General features: G+C 39.5%; 1 protein-coding gene across 2 annotated transcripts in view; it reads right to left on the bottom strand.

Moving 5' to 3' along the window:
• Positions 1–703: 703 nt before the first annotated feature.
• The window catches only part of LOC130905843 (uncharacterized), a 42037-nt gene continuing 24586 nt past the window's right edge, over positions 704–18154 (bottom strand). The window contains exons 2-3 of one of the 2 annotated variants that reach the window (XM_057819568.1): positions 12649–12789; positions 704–3033 (exon numbers count right to left, since the gene is read on the bottom strand). In XM_057819568.1, the coding sequence (XP_057675551.1) occupies positions 2852–3033; positions 12649–12789 (323 nt within the window). In that variant the 3' untranslated portion in view covers positions 704–2851. The remainder of the gene's footprint in view (positions 3034–12648; positions 12790–18154) is intronic. The other variant, XM_057819569.1, reaches the window with a different exon arrangement.

The following is an 18154-nucleotide window of genomic DNA, read 5'->3' as shown; positions in this document are numbered from 1 at the left end:
CAAGATGACATATCCGTTCTATGTGTTGGATTATATCAAGTAAATTTCCCCCAAAAATGCGACTTATACTCCAGTGCGACTTATATATGTTTTTTTCCTCTTTGTCGGACATTTTATGGCTGGTGCGACTTATACTCGGGTGCGACTTATAGTCCGAAAAATACGGTAACTGCTTACAATGTCAGATTATTATTATTTTTTTTAAATGATGGTATTTTTTTTCCAAGCAATTTCATTTAAGTGAACTGTTATTATTATACTGTACTATAACCTAGTACATGACCATATTAGGCCACAAATAATCAAATCCAGACTAAAAGAACACTCGAGAAAGAGGAAAAATGTAACGACTCTAGTGTAGCCCAAAGTAGCGGAGTAAGACTAGTGTTTGTTCTCCACAAATTTCCTCAAGAAAAGAAAATAGTATTGCCTGGTAAAACTACTCTAAGAAGTACATTTTTCTCATGCCAGACTCCAGAGGGCTAGTTTACCAAGTTCTGGTTAGGACTTGGAATGCCACATTACAGTATAATAGAGTGTTATTTTTGTGAAATTATTAATGTGAGATTTTTATTTATAGAGTACGAATTCTTAAGTTAATGACAAAAATAACGCACGGCAACATCCATCTATCCAACATAAATCATACTTGAGTCATTTTTTGTGAAAAATACAAATCTTTTATTTGTACAATAATGGCCCATTTGACATGCAGTGACTCTTACAATCATGTATAACCGCATGCAGTGTGCTCTCTTGAGCTTTGCCAAGAATTAACAACAACAACAACAAAACTAAAAAAATATATGCATATATCATTTGACAAAAAGTAAATGAGTGGCCTATAAATAACAACACATATCTTCCTATCTCAATATAGATATGAAGTTGCTTAGTAATTGAATGAATAAATGCACAGCATGTCCTAACAGTAAAAGTAAGCGTAAGCTTTTTCAAAAGTTCTGCTTTTTATGGCAAATGTCAATGTAATCAATGAGCCTTGCGTTAATGAATAAGGGTAAAATAAGACTTTCCATCACACGAAATCATTGAAAATATTCTGTAAGTATTCGTGAAACAAAATTAACTTTCAGTGAGAGAATCTGGGCAGACCCTGACATGGCCGTAGGCAATCGCAGCACACACATACACAACATTGGCATCATCCACACCTATTTTTGGATCTGTATCAACATTTATTGAATTGTGCCTTTGTCAGCGCACCACCCAAGCATATACTGTAGTTGCTTGATTCCGCCCGAACTTATTGAACATATTAACCAGTACTTTACATTTGGCAGGGTTCTAAAATAACTTGGATGATTAAACAGAGACAGTTTTGTAATACATTGTTAGGTGAGGGTCACAGTCAAGGGCGTAAGTTTGGTCTCAACATTGGTAGGGACGATATAACAGCATAACCTGCATGTACACTTTTTTGCTGGTGACGGGACATTAATTAGACCAAACAGATTGGGTACATTTCTCAAAATTTGCTAGTTCCTATATAAAAATTGGGGGAAAAAAATTCATGGGAGAATGTCATTTTTCAAAATGCTTGCTCCATATATTGTAAATTTACAGTGGTTGTGTTTTGTTTTTTTAGGGGGGGGGTGGGGGGGGTAAAAAGGCAGGTGCATAGGCTGCAAATAAAAATATTTTTTAAGGATGTAGAAAATACATTTTAATTAGGGTACAAATTCACAAAATGCACAGTTGAATTAACGTTAAGAGTAGAAAACGTGGAGAAACACCTCTTTAAGCAGCTTTCTACTCGAGTTTTACAGATTAGCAAGTTCACGCAGTTCCGTGTTATGCTAACTCTGGCAGGTCGGAATTTCAGTAGCAAAATTAGTGGTGTGTTCCCCACCTCCACAACATTGACGTCTTTTTATATCACTGACAGTGGCTGCTGCTGCTGCTGGCCGAAAAAAAAAAACTTCTAATATCCTTCCTCTTCGAATGGGGCAGAGGAGGCGGGATGTCGTCATGTATTTCTGCTGGTGTTGTGTGAATGTGGGGGTTCTAGTCATCAGCCAATCAATCGTGCGTTTAAGGGGGAAAAAATGGACTGGCACATTCAGCAAGTGAAAAGGGTTAAATGTAAGTCTGAACAATGAAAGTAATTCATTTACTAATTGTAGGGTCAATTCTATGCTTACAACTTATGGGAAATTTTAAATGAGCTATGTAACTGAAGTCATTATATAAAGCAAATAAGGTTGCTAAAAATTTTGGTGGGGACAATTTGAGCGTCCTTAAAAGTTGGTGGTGTTATGTCCCTAACGTCCCTATGCAAACCTACGCCCTTGGTCACAGTGCAGCCCAGCTTGTGTCAGCTTGCGCATGTTGAAGCCAGTGCTACACTTTTGGCAGAACATCAAAATTGTTAACTCTTGAATGTGAATGTCAGTGCGGCACAATAGAAAAGTATCGTAGTAAAAATGTGTCTTTCAACACCATTCAAACAGCCACTTCATATTTTTCTGTTTGTTTTTTTGATGAAATGACAATGTCTTAGTGTTTTTAAACGTAGAATAATTCATACACTTAAAACTTGTAAAGAAGCTATTGATATTGTGCTTCCTTAAAAAGTACTACATATTTAAGATGTTATTTAGAATGTCAATCAATCAGTTCCTGAAAACACAAACTGTTAGATTCTAATCCCTCTTTGTACCTGAAAGTCAATTTAATCCCAGTTTTATACGTAACACCTGATCATTTAGTCCATTTAACATTATGCCACTAAAAATGATTCCGTCTCTAACTCAGAATGCCAAGTGAGTGCATGACAGTTTTTCTTTTGGGATTTTAGGTATATACAAATTGAGTTTGCTTAGCATCTCATCTACAACCACATCCTTAGCATCAACAGGCTGGCCAGCGCGCATGCGTGGTGTAGTTTGCTGCGCGAGGGGGCGCTGTTGCATAGGTCCGAGTCACAGCAATGGATGCGCACGCCTGGCAGCTCCTGTTGTTGGCAGTGTCTGGATGTGGCACAGCCACTGGTCAGGACGATGCCGAGTGCTGCTGCATGGATGGAGAGATGGATGGAGAAAACAAGTCATTCACACAAGGGTTTACTGGCTCAGCAGGAAAACAGCAGCTGTAAGCAGCAAATAGTGCAAGTATGTAATTAGCAAGGCATTTCCACATCGCCACTGGAAAGCCTCTGAAAGCCGTATTATGTATTTACATAAATTAACGAACATTTTAGGAAACTATCTATCTAAGCAAAATAATCAATAATTTTTTTTGGGAAAAAAAATCTGACACTTTATTTTTAGATAAAATCGCCCAGCTCTAGGTTGCATCTAACAACCTAATGGACAGGAAGACACGAAAGATTAGAGTGTGCCAAAGCAGGGTGTGTGCGTAAACAGTGTAAATGATTTACTGAAGGGAACTCAGATCAGCAAGGCACCAAAGGTTTTATAGTAAAATGTGTCTAGTGATTCCTATTCTTAAGTGTACTATTTCTTACAGTGGTAAGAAAAAGTACATGAACCTTTTTGTGTTCCTCACATTTCTGGATAAAAGCACCATCAAATGTGATCTGATCTTTGTCAAAATCACACAGATGAAAATACAGTGTCTGTTTTAACTAAAACCACACAAACATTTATAGGTTTTCATATTTTAATGAGGATAGCATGCAAACAATGACAGAAGGAGGGAAAAAAAAGTAAATGAACCCTCTGCCTTTGGAGACTTAATTGATTGCAACTGAAACCAATTTTTACCAAACATTTTAAGTCAGGTGTGTGCCCATTCACTGATGAGTGGTTTAAAGCCGCTCTGTCCACTATAAAACACACACTTGGTTAGAAATGTCTTGATGAGAAGCATCGTCTGATGTGCATCATGGCTTGGTCACAAGAGCTGTCTGAAGACCTGCGATCAGGGATTGTTGAGAATTGTTGGGAAAGGATACAAAACCGTCTCTAAAAGTCTAGATCTTCATCAGTCGACAGTCAGAGAAGTTGTCTACAAATGGAAAGAGTTTGGCACTGTTGCTTCTCTCCCAAGGAGTGGCCTTCCACCAAAGATGATGCTGAGAATTCAGCGCAAAATAATCAGAGATAAAAAAAGAACCCTAGCGTGTCTGCTAAAGACTTACAGAAATTACTAGCACAGTCCAATATCTCTGTGCACACATCAACAATATGAAAGTCTATGGTCAAGAATGGTGTTCATGGGAGGACTCCACAGAGGACGCTACTGCTGTCTAAAAAAGCATTGTTGCTTGTTTAATGCTCGCAAAAAGGCACTTGGACACTGCACATAAGTTTTGGCATAAATATTTTGTGGATTGATAAAACCAAAGTTGAATTGTTTGGGAGTAACACAAATTGTCAGGTGTGGAGGAAAAATGGAAAAGCTCACCAACATCAACACCTCATCCCCCTCGTGAGGCATGGTGGAGGGGAGCATCATGATTTGGGGCTGTTTAGCTGCCTCGGGGCCTGGACAACTTGCAATCATTAATGGAAGAATGAATTCAAAAGTTTATCAGGATGTTTTACAGGAAAACCTGAGGCCGTATGTCAGATAGTTGAAGCTAAAAAGAAGATGGATGCTGCAACAAGACAATTATCCAAAACACAGAAGTAAATCAACTTCAGAATAGTTTAAGAAGAACAAAATACACTTTCTGGAGTGGCCAAGTCAAAGTCCAGACTTGAACCCCATTGAGATGCTGTGGCATGACGTAAAGACAGTGATTCATGCCAAACATCCCAGGAACCTGACTGAACACAGCAGTTTTGTAGAGACGAATGGGCCAAGATTAGTCCTAATCGATGTGCCAGACTGATCTGCAGCTACAGGAAGCGTCTGGTTGAAGTTCATACTGCCAAAGGAGGGGCCACAAAATATTAAATGTGATGGTTCACTTACGTATCCCCCCCCCCTGTCATTATTTGCATACTATCCTCAGTAAAATATGAAAACCTATAAATGTTTGGGTGCTTTTAGTTAAAGCAGACACTTTTTTCATCTGTGTGATTTTGACAAAGATCAGATCACATTTGATGGTGATTTAATGCAGAAATGTGAGAAATTCCAAAAGGTTCAGATACTTTTTCATACCACTGTAAATGCACGTTAGCCATGCGCTGAACAGAACTGCTGCACAGTTGGTTTCTGAAAAAAACTGAGTGTGAGCATTTACACATGCGACGAAGATTCTCTGTGTCTTCTAATGACAACCCAAGATAAACCCGATATACAATTACGTTTGTCCAATCTTGTAGTATTTTGGCTGTTTCAAAAAGAGTACAAAAACAAGTTACACAGAAAAAAACTCAAAAATGTAAATTCGTGAATAGTCTACGAAGGTGATTACTTTAAAACATTTAAGCCTTAGCGGAGATCTGTGCACTCAGATGCAGACTGATTGACGATTTTGACAAAGTGTTTGACAGTTGGTGCGATGTTGTCAGCCTTCGTCTTAGCTTGCACTCTCTCAAAGAAGGATGAAAAAGGTGCCTCATCAGCCCTCTGGGCTTCCAGACGTCAAGCGAAGGAACATCTGGATGTGTGTCACTACGCACACATCAGCATCTGACCATCACCGTCGCCCTGCTGAGGATGTCCACCGAATTGTCTATTTGACTTCACATGGCACCACGAGCGGCTTCTCACGGACTCAGCAAGGCGACTAAAACAGCGACGTTACATAACTGGCTAAGTGAATATTCACAACGGCGGCCCTGAGAACATTTGCATTGAAGTACGATTAGAAATGATTAAGCCAATATCCTCTGGCACGCCACAGTGCATTCATCACCATTTAATCTGCTGGCCCATACATATTCCCCAAATAAATATCTAATTTAGGCGTATATTATCAGCGTTGCAGAACAAAGACATCCTGTGACTTTTTTTTTTTTCGTCCAGCACATCCATATAATTCCTATAATGGTATTAATTTACCAGATATTGTACTAAATCCAGCCAATGTTCCAATTACCCTTCATGTAGAGTGGTGTTATTCATTATGTAATTCTTAATTAGAGGCTCCTTTGTGAAGCTAATTAGAGAAGAAAGTAACATGTCAGTTTAGTAAGAATCCCTCAAATGATAGGCACTATATCATTTGCATAAAGTCAAAAACAACCATTTTTTGATGTTTTTATTATGGAGTAACTGGTTTTCACGAGGAGTATTAATGCAAATGTGAATGATTCGGGCTTGGGGTGTATTTAAATAAAGCTGTTTTTTTTCACATGCAGTAATTTCTATCATCAATTAAATTTTTTTTTAAATCTACATAATTTAAAAAGTCTCCTATTTCACAAAAACGGCATCTGAATGGATTCCAAACATGCAGTTAAATTTGTGTCCATTTTTAAGTGAATGTGTATTCACGAAAAAAAAAGATTAATTAATTGTACACTCCCCACCACTTTTCAAATGGAAGAAACCTTTCAGGTCATACTGTAATGTTCTCAGTAGAAAAGAAAGGAAAAAAAATTGTCAAGTGAAATGTGAACCTCATTTAAAAGTATGAATGTACCAAAGCTGAATTTTATTGCAAAATGTCTGTATGTTTACATGACTTACAACCAGTTAACTCATCAATTTTGATGCATTTGCAGGCGACTGCAATTTCTAAGAACTGATAGGAAATAACAACCTTAGCGTTAACAAAAGGTCTGTGGGCTGTATCCTGCGGAACTACAGTGACCCAGTTATTAAGGTTTAAATCGGTGGCTTGGCAAAGAAGTGCCAAGTCCTTGAGGAAAAATACAATCCTTGTTTTTTTTTTTTCCAAATTAGGTTTTAACTCTCATTTTTACAGTCGTATCTTAAAGTGCCTATGAAAGCAAAAAGCATGTTTATTTCATATTTTACGCTGTATTTTATGCTCCTAAATGAAATTGACTGCTTATGTGTGGAAGCGATCGTTTTATTTATTTATTCAATTTTTTAAACCCCACGCCATGAAAATGAGTGGCTTCCGGCTACAGTCTCGGGTTGAGGAGGAATGCGAATGTGATGTCACCCGGGTCAGCATCTCACAATACAGCATTGCTTTATAGCATGCAGATGGACTGCGGATTCAGCTGATTTTGCGGATTAATTTGTTTATTTTTCACATCACGCAAGCCAAATGTGCTGCAGGGTTTTGTTGCTGCACCAGGGAGAGGCGCGTAAGCCTTTTTGAGTTTCAAAAGTTCCCGTTCACCCCGAGATTGGCCAAAACAAGTCTGTGGGACTTGGGAAACTGTGGGACCATTGGACTTATGAAGAAGGGAGTAAATATCGTGTTTTGTATTATGTCAAATACTGGGATCATGGCACACGTTTTAATATGGAGGTGGCTTGCATTTTGTGGCTGACAATGCTCCTTGTCCACCAAGAATGCCACTTGGCCGACGACCGGCAGCTTGTCGCACACACCCCCTCGGTCCTTTTCGCGTGTCTGCCGGGAGAGCACTATAGACCCCAATCACGTGATGTCACAACTCCGCCCCCCTGACTGGTGCCGCTATATTGTCCGTCAGCACATCGTGTTTGCATATTACCGCTACGTACATTCCTCCTATTACTGCGTGTTTTCTGCTTGTCTAAGGAATCACCGCCTAGTAAACGAACCCAAAAACCTTCCTGACCATAGTTAACATTGATTAATCAAAATGGTGAAGGCATGTGTGGCGGTTGGTGCAGTAACAGAGAAGATAAACGGTCATTTTAGTAGTTGCTGTGTGCCCATTGTTAAAGGGCAAATCTCTAAAGCAGCACGGTTTGTTTATCTCGGTCCATGATGCGTTTGTGTCGACAGCCATCAGACCGCGGCGAAAATATCAATAGTCGTGATGCCAATACGATCGCAGACATCATCAGATGGAGACTACGAAGCTCGTCGCCACGGTGGCGCAGCAAGAAGGTGAGCGCAACAACAGATGTTGTGCCGAAAAATAGCCGTCCTGCGTGAAATGTCCCCCCTGACGGGAGCGCCCACACGGAAACGACTTTCTTGTACCGTGAATATTTATTATTTTACTCTGCTTGAACTAATAAATGTCATACCTCATTGGGATATGGTCGTGAAAACCTGTAGACTAATACATTTCTGTTCAAAGATGGTTATGTGGCCCAGTCCACGATTTGTTACTAAAATACAGTACTAATATTTTGTGTAATTTAATGATTTAAAACTGATCTTACAGTCGTAAATCACATTACTGTAATACGTCCATGAAAACATTTGATGTTTTCACGTCAATAAAACATTATAAATAAGCGCTCCCGTCAGGGGGGACATTTCACGCGGGGCAGCTACTTTTCGGCACACACCGGCCCGTTGTCGATCAAGTTTCATTGTACAATCGTGACAACGGTGATGCTCAGCTGACCAAATGTCGGTTTATATTCGGGCTGGTGCCGATTTTGGGTACCCGACCTCTCATCGTGAGATAAACTGGAGTATGATTGGAAATTTTGTGGTCTCAGGACGAGCTCTGACGCACGGGACTGGACCAGACGGGAGGAAACATCGGTTTGGGCATCAAATATGGATCTGGCGACTGGATCGACCGAAGCGTTTCCAAATAACGGCTTTTGTGCAACTCATCAATGAGTTTACAGCGTCTGAAAGCACCGGGGCTTCCATAATTTGCAAGTGAATCCCCCTTTAGAAACTACGAGCATTGACAATATGAACACACAATGACGTACAATATGGCAGCACAATACAGCGATCACGTGATTGTGTGACATTGGTGATTGGGGTCTATACTCTACTTATGCTGCAGCGGTTCTCCATATCATCCAGACTTCCAGCCCCCTCTGCCCTGTTCGTGTGCCCGGCAATAGACCACTCTCCTTGGGATGGGCTTTGGCAGCTACGCCTCCTTTGACGTTGGCCGGTTTGTCTGGCGGTCATTCTCCAGCTGCTTCCCCTGCAAACGAGCTCCCCTGCTCGCAGCAGGGGAAAGACGAGCTGTAACTTGGAGGGTTGCCGATCCGTGAAGACAATCGACAACCCCACCGCCGTGTGAAATAATCCGGGGTAGTTTTGTGTGATTTTTCGCTTCGAAAGGCGAGAATAAGACTTGGAAACGCCGCTCGGTTTGGGTTAGCATGTCGGGTAGCTGTCCCGCCTCCTGGTTTGTGTACGCTCTCCGAAGCCGGGGGAGGGAGATGACAAAAGCCGGACTAACGCCGGTGGCATAAAATACCGTTCGGGAGGTGGAAGAAGTTGACAGTTTTGACCATTATGGAGTAATTTTGCCATGTCGTACTGTCGTAATATTTGATATTCCATTGAGCACAAGACTGCCAAATTGTTGTATATAGTCGAATCATCTCAAAATATAATTCAAATTCACATAATAATACTATTTGAGATTTTTTTCATGTTGTCACAAGTACTTATAGAAGTAGCCCTGCCCTCGTCGTCGCAGAAACAAAAGTTGTACTTGATATAGGTCAGGTTGCCATCCGTCCCTTGAAAAACAGAATCGCCTGGTATTCAGAAACAAAAGTACGCTTACAAGAGACACGCTTTGTCCCGTATTATCATGAAAATAAAAAATAGTTTTTTATTTGTGGAATGAATGAATACTGGTATGGTACTTTTCAAGAATATGTAGGGGAATCCGTTCCCCCACCTCTTCTGCTTTCTGACCAATAAGCTGACAGAACAATGACAATCCTGCTCATGTCATTGGTCGACGAGGCACCGTAGCGTGCAGTAAGGAAAAGGAAGAGGGGAAGATAAGAGGTTTAAGTGAAGCATGTGTAAAAAGCTGTTCAAAATAATGATTTTTTTTTTCTTGCTCTTCTCTGTACTTTATTTTCACTTTTTCTATTATATTTATGTGTTCTGTCAATTTCGTTTGCATTTCCAAATTATATTTGGACTAATCATTTGCAAAACTGTTATTGCTAAGGGGAATTTGAACACACATAAATGGTTAAAAACAAACAAACAAACATTACCTCTGTGTTTATTTTTTGCATGTTTTAAAGAGTGCCACTGATAGAAAGACATCTAATTCTTAAAAGATAAATGTTAGTAAGAGTTATAATAATTTGATATTAAAACCCCTCTTAATGTTTTCGTTTTAATAACGTTTGTCAAATTTTAAATAAAAAAAAAAAAAAACTAATAGCTCGACATTGTTCTTGACGTCGCAGGGCGGTGACGTCACATTGCCACGCTGCCGTACTTCACGGTGTCACTCTTTAACTATGTAAGGTAGTGATTTAAATACACCACAAGGTGTCAATGGTGAGTTTTAAATTATTAAGAGATCAAGCCAATGAGTGCGTTTTGTCCCTCGACTGACGCCATAGTTGTCTGTTTAGGGCGGTTCCATTGTGATTTACATTCATTTGAGTGTTGTCTTCACAACAAACAAGACTCCTGATAATGGCTCCCAGCATCATAGTTGGTGTATTGTGACTTAATATTGCCATCGTGTATTTGTTGAGCTAAACAAGTTGCTAAAATTTTTAAATAGAGTTTGACCAAAGTCTGAGTAAGTTTGATGTGTATTTTGCATATCTATTTTGATTGTGAATTTGTGAATGCCAGTTCTCTTTGCATTGTTGTTTTAACTGTGTGAGATAGGGCCTCATTAATACAGATTGAAGCACTTTTCTTTTTGTGAACATTATTTTTTTAGATATATGAATATTATTTTGTTGTATATTCACTATAATGTGTGTTATGAAGGAGTTCCCGAAGCTTATGCCAATAAACGGCGCAGTCCGAGCTACTAATCTGTGTCCACTCTCTTTTCTCTCTGCTTTACACCCTACAGTGGATTAAAGGAAAACTACAGCAACAGGCAAGGGACAAAACACACTCATTGGCTTGATCCCTAATAAATTTAGAACTTGCCATTGACACCTTGTGAGGTATTTAAATCACTACCTTACATAATTAAAGAGTGACACTGTTTTAAAAAAAAAAATTTTTTTTAAAGTTTTTTATTAAAGAGTGACATGTGGAATTCCGGCAGCGTGGCCATGTGATGTCGCCACCCTTCGATGTCAACAACAATGGCGACTTACAAGTTAAAATCATTTTACAAATTTTATTGAAACGATGACATTCAGAGGAGTTTTATTATCAAATTATTATAACTCGTACTAAGATTTGTCTTTTAAGACCTGCATGTCCTTCTATCCACGGTTCCCTTTAAAAAAAAGTATTTTAAAAAAATGGCCAAAAACAGACCCAAAGAAGGCTCTGGACCTTAAGGGTTAAATTATACAGTTTTAAATTTAGCAATACGGATGTTAATTTTATTCTAGTATTTTTTTGTATTCAAAATACATTGAGGATAGTTATTGTTTTTCATTTGCTTATATTTCTCAAATATGTACCCAATCAATTCCGTTTTGACTACAATTATTATACAGTGCCCTCCATAATTATTGGCACCCCTGGTTAAGATGTGTTTTTTTAGCTTCTAATATATATATTTTTTCATTCAAATAATATGGGACCTGAATGGAAAAAAAGAGAAAAATCCAACCTTCAATACAAGTGCATTTATTCAGTGGGGAAAAAATCCCACATAAAGAAATAATTATTTGACATCAAATAATGTGTGTCACAATTATTAACACCCCTGGTGTTAATACTTTGTACAACCCCCTTTTGCCAACAAAACAGCACCTAATCATCTCCTATAATGTTTCACAAGCTTGATTTTGTGTCTGGTGAACCATTTCTGTGTAGATTTGGCCATATGTTTGGGGTCATTGTCTTACTGAAAGACCCAGTGACGACCCATCTTCAGCTTTCGGGCAGAGGGCAACAGATTTTGATTGAAAATGTCCTGGTAGTTTAAAGCATTCATGATGCCATGCACCCTAACAAGGTTCCCGGGGCCTTTGGAAGCGAAACAGCCCCACAGCATCACTGACCCACCCCCATACTTCACAGTGGGTATGAGGTGCTTTTTAGCATGTGCATCTTTCGTTGCACGCCAGACCCACTTAGAGTGTTTGTTTCCAAAAAGCTCAGTCTTGGTCTCATCTGACCAAAGCACACGGTCCCAGGCTTCAACTGGAAGTTAAAAACACATCTTAACCATGGGTGCCAATAATTATGGAGGGCACTGTAACATTAAAAAAAAAAAACAACCACTTTTCACATACCAAAAACTAAATAATCAAAGGGTGATCGTTATCAGGCCGGCTGGCTCCACCCATGAGATGTCCCTTATTTTTTTCTTAGGGAGTTAGCAACCCTAACATAATAGTACAGTTTGGGATAAAAGAGCCATTAATATGGGAAATTCAGTGAATCGAGTCAAATTTATTCATATAGCGTTTAGTAGTTCTTGTATCATAATATATTTTGAGGAAAGTTTGTTAAGACATGTTAAGTCACCTTGGAATTGTTTTTAACAGTGGAAAAATTACAACCTTCTTAGACTGTTCACCACTGGTTAATTTTTGATGTGATTCCACACAACAACACCTCCTTAACAACCCCTCGTTATTCGTTACTTTGGGGTTTGATAGTGTAATGATATGTAGGCCTTTAGTCAAAGCAGACCAGCCGAAGCTGCAGATGAAAATCCCGGAATCGCAAATGAAGGTTCTAAGAGCATTGCGGCAAAAACTTCTTTTGAACCATTCTTTGTTATTTTTTCTGAGGTGTGATTTACTCACTGCTCTCTGTCTTGATGCAGAAGCGATGCTTGAAGCCCTTGTGCGAGTGGGTGCAGGTGAGCACCTCTGGGTTGGAGCAGCCCACGTCCACGTACCTCTGACCCTGGATGATGTTGCAGCCATAGCACTGCAGACCCTCCACTGCGTGGGAAAATGTACACAGAGAATGAAACTTGATAAGGTAATGCTCATGCCTGCTATTGTGCGCCTATAAAAGGAATACTAAACACAATCACCATGAATAATATTAATAGAATGGCTAGTTTTATTACAGCAGTAGAATGTTCAATGATACAGCGAGGATGTAACATAATAATAAAAATTAAGATAATACCTTTGTGGCAAGTATTTGTCATTGTTGGTATATTGTCTTTTCACACTAGTTGATGAAGTGTACTGTACAGTACTTATGTTCTAATTAGGGCTTTCAAACGATTGAAATTTTTAATCAAGTTAATTACAGCTTAAAAATTTATCGTAATTAATCGCATTTCAAACCATCTCTAAAATATGCCATATTTTTCTGTAAATTATTGTTGTAATGGAAAGATAAGTCACAAGACGGACATAAACATTCAACATACTGTACATTAGTACGGTATTTGTTTATCATAACAATAAATCCACAAGATTGCATTAACATTATTAACATTCTTTCTGTTAAAGGGATCCACGGATAGAAAGACTTGTAGTTCTTAAAAGATAAATTTGAGTACAAGTTATAGTAATTTTATATTAAGAAAAAGAACGTCTCCTGCGCCGCCCAAATGCATGATGGGAAGTTGGGCAACCATGACTGTCAGTGGTGGCTGCAAATGGTATACAGTATATTCTGCGTTGTGTTCAATTAGGCGTGTTAAGAAAAATGTCTGCTCTACCCAAATGCATGATGGGAAGTTGGGCAACCATGACTGTCAGTGGTGGCTGCAAATGGTATACAGTATGTTCTGCGTTTGGTTCAATTAGGCCTGTTCAGAAAAAGATCGTCTCTTGCTCCGCCTAAATGCATGATGTGAAGTTGGGCAACCATGACTGTTAGTAGTGGCTGCCACAGCTTAATCCAATAGAAGGCGCAGTCCAATGAACGCCTGTGTCCACTCGCATTGCTAAAACGGTGTCAGTGTAAACTGTTTGAGGCAACGCATGAACGGGTCATTCCGCCCATGCGTTAATTGCGTCAAATATTTTAACATGATTAATTCCCATAAAATTAATTACTGCCCGTTAATGCGATAAATTTGACAGCCCTAGTTCTAATTAAATAATAATAGCCAAAACCTTTATTGACAAAGTTTGTATCCCTTTCCAACATGTCGAGACCATGCTAACTAATATGAATAAATGAAAAAGACAATTAAGTATGAATTCATTAAAAAAAGAAAAGTACAAGAGAGTTTTGAACCCCAATTCCACTGAAGTTGGAATGTTGTGGAGGACATTTGTAAAACGACTAGTTTTATGATGGTACTTCTTGGGTGAATAATTGACATGCATGGCACAGTGGGAGATTAGTCGTTCCCAAATCAGAGGTTAGGAGTTTGATTCTCCGCCCTACGTTGCTCCTGGTGCTGCATCACCAGTAGGTATATGAGGAGATACTGTCAAAGTGCTTTGAGTGCCTTAAAAAAGTGGAAAGGCACTATACAATTATAACTCTATTTACCATTTACCATACATATTGGACTAATTAGGTAGTTTGATTCAAGAGGCAAAAGATTTGCATACCAGGCTATACAATGGAGTGATACCTTGGCATTGCCACCGCAACTTGGCAACATATCGCCTTATAATGGGGGTGGGCTAACCCAAATAAGTTTTCTTTGGAAACAAGAGGCCCCTGATTGCAATCAACTGATTGCACTTGTAAGCAGACAATTGTACAAGTCACTATGATCTGAGTCAAAAGTAAGTTCCTAGTCTTACCAGTTGTGGTCAAGTCGAGTCGAGTAACGAGGTTATGTCGAATGAAGACTCGAGCAGAGTCACAAGGTTGTAAAGACGAGTCGTGTTAAGTCAAATGGTTCTCGAGTCGAGTCACAGGATAGTCACAGGCACACAGGTTTATCTTTGAAGGAAACCTTCAGTCAATGTAAGTCAATGTTAAAAAAAAAAAAAGGATGCAGTATAGTAGGGCTGAACGATATAGTCTGTCATTGTGACTTTTTTGGGGTTTGTGATATATTGCGATATATACAGTATTGGCCCGAATATAAGACGGTGTTTTTTTGCATTGAAATAACACTGAAAAAGAGGGGGTCGTCTTATATTCGCGGTCTAGACATTATACCCATTCATGACGCTAGATGGCGCCAGATATCATTGAAGCGAAGTTCTGTCATGACAGATCTCAGCTACTCTCCCCATTCAAGACGCTAGATGGCGCCAGATATCATTGAAGCGATGTTCTGTCATGATAGATTTCAGCTACTCTTTTTTTGGTTTAACCAGTTTGCATTATTTTATTGCAATGTTTTTCCTTATTAAGATTTGCTTCAAGACTACAGATAGTTAGACTTCACTTTGATGGTTAATGCAGTTATTGCAATTTTGTTGTTTTAGCACAATAGATTGGTTTATTTACAGTTCAGATATTAAGATTTGAATGAGGCAAAATAACATGCTTTTTCTCTCAAATATATTATCATTTTTTTCGGATGTGCTATAAATATTTTCTGTATAAAAATTAATTTGGTGTTCAAAAAGTCTTTTTTCAAACTTGAGTCTTGAAAAAGAGGGGGTCGTCTTATAATCAGGGCCGTCTTATATTCGGGCCAATATTGTATTGTGATATTAAAACTAGAAGAATTTTCACCAAATGACTTGAATAGCTGTTTGGGAAGACTTTGGTTTGACTCACTATGAGCACATTTTATTCATTAGAGATGTCCCGATCTGGTCACGTGATCGTAAATCGGGCCGATGGCGCCATTTTTCAGAGGATCGGAATCGGGTGAAAAGGATCAGGTTTTTGGTCGGGAACAACCTCTCACCCTCCTTCCTGCTAAGCAGTACGACCAAGTAGTGACGAGATTTGTCGTTCACTTGAGCAAACGAATCCATTCCGGTTCGTTCAGTAAAAAGATTCGTTCAAACAAATCGTTCAACGAATCGTTCGCCCCCCTCATCTCCCTCCCCGCCCAAACGAATCGTTCGGTTACTGAACGGGAAGTGACGTTGCCGAACGAATCACCAAAGACCGCTTCGCAGTATAACTGAACGGGAAGTGACATTGCTTGGTCCCTCCCTCTCTTCCACATTGACCACTCGTCGTAGTTTCAGAAATGAGTGACAGGCGGTAGCATTCTGCTTTCACAGACAGCCTCGTCTCCCTCCTGCTGCTGCAAAAGCGAGGGAGAACTTCCGCGTCGTCTGTCCTAGTTCTATGGGCTCAAAGTCATGGCTCGTGCTTGCATTTCGATTTAGGACACGGTTAAACATTTTCCTTTTGTGAGGGGAGTAGGGGGCGGGGGCGCACGGACTTTCTTTAGCAGGTTCTTGATCACACATACATATACAGCATGTTTGCTGTCACGAAAATAAAAATACATCGAAAGTTTAATTTCTGAATATGGAACGACCAACACATCATATTTACATCTCGCTCTGTTGTATTTTTGTTTTTTAGTATTAAGATGATCGTGTTGAATTTTTGCACTGGTATTAATAAATAAAATAATCCGGTCAGCTCCCCTGTCGTCCCCGCATCTCAGATCATCAAATGCTGACGAGAAATAATTGTTTGCTCTTTACGATGTCGCCTTTCTACTCTCATTAGTCTGTTAAGAAAAATGTAGACATATTGCGACATCTCCCGTGTCTGCGTGCGTTGTTTTGGGCGCTTGAGTAGCACATGATGGACGGATTGACATAATTTGTCAAACCAACCAACACCCGACACGCTGACACGAAAAAAAAATAAAATAAAACACTCGGGGAAAAATTGACATGTATATACAGTTTCATTGCAAATCAGTATTATGGTGATCATACTAAATATTTTTTTCTGTGCACATATGAGGTAAATATCGCTGCCATGAAGCCTCCATATAGTGACAGTTCTCTGCCCGCTTCACTGCCGTCACGCGACCGCAGCTCAGCTTTTGCTTGCCTCGTAGCTACCCGTGTTTTAAATTACTGTAAATTTGATAGTATGTCGTCATAGGCAGTCACGAGTTTGTTGAGAAAAGTACTACTCTAAACAATGCTCGCTAGATTTGTGTGGTGTTTTTGTCTGTTTGAGCAGCATTTGATAGGCTCCACGTTAACAAATATGTGACAAAGTCATTTCCTTTCATTTTCTGATTCATTCACCGCATAGTCATTACTGGAAAATCAAGTTAGCAGCAAGCTAGGTCAGGAACCGGAGGACCGAGTCACTGAACGGGAAGTGACAAAACTCAGTCTTGCCCCCCTGCCTGCACGCTGGCTGCTTATTGGCCACACGTGGACGTGAGTGACAAACGCCCTGATTCTGTTTCCGCTCCCTCCCCTGCCCGCGATGAGGCTGGCGTCTGATTGGTCGTGTGCGATGTCAGAAGACGCTGCCGCTTGCTCAACGCCCTCCCACGCAGCGAACAAGCACCACCTTCATAGAACGAATCAGTGCAGATGATGATTAGTTCGGTCTCGTTCACCAAAACAATTCGTTCAAAAAGAACGAATCGTTCGCGACCGATACAACACTACGACCAAGCTGTTTTTATTGGTCACCAGTGCAGCTGGTGTTTGGCACTTAAAGTTAATGATGATTGACAGGTTTGTAGGTTTGATCTGGCCTAGGATGCCTCCATAGCTCTACGATCAAAGGCATAAATGTGTTCATCATCGTTAAGCTTGGTACACAGTCTGAAGTGTGCTGTGGCAACTCGTTCATTGTGTAAGAGAGTTGCGGTTCTCAGCAGCGTGAGCGTCAAAGCAAAACGACAACAAAAAATTTCGGATCGGTACTCCGTTTGGCCAATTCTCAGAATCAGGTGACTTGGACTCGGGCGCAAAAATATGCGATTGGGACATCCTTAGTATTCATATAATACCGTTTAGTCTAAGCTGGTTTGTCTGTGAATGATTGAAGATTGGTCTATATAAAAGGGATCCAGGAAGCAATGTCTCTGCACAATTGCTGCTTTTATGAAGAAAAACAAGTTTACGTTAAAAAAAACAAAAAAAAAACAGTTGCACGTCCTGCGATGGGACTATTGCGCGTGTGCACATTGCGATGGCCATGTTCAAACGATATATTGTGCAGGCCTACAGTATAGTCTGCAGGGAATAAACCAACATTAAGGTGTTCAATATCTATTCCAATATTACGTTTAATAATTCAGACAATGATATTTTACAAAGCTACATTAGAAGAACAAAATTGTATGTTTGACACAAAATAAACATTTCGAAGAATTTGCAACAAAAAATACTGGTATTTAATTTATAATTTTTTTAAGGAATTAGTTTCCACATTTAATTTAAAACAAATCACCTTGGGAACTGGCACTGCTGAACTTGCCAT

The sequence above is a fragment of the Corythoichthys intestinalis genome, chromosome 17, assembly GCF_030265065.1.
Source record: "Corythoichthys intestinalis isolate RoL2023-P3 chromosome 17, ASM3026506v1, whole genome shotgun sequence".
In the NCBI taxonomy this organism is placed as follows: Eukaryota; Metazoa; Chordata; class Actinopteri; order Syngnathiformes; family Syngnathidae; genus Corythoichthys; species Corythoichthys intestinalis.
Note: the sequence above shows the minus strand (reverse complement) of the source record. Positions and strands in the feature narration are given on the sequence as shown.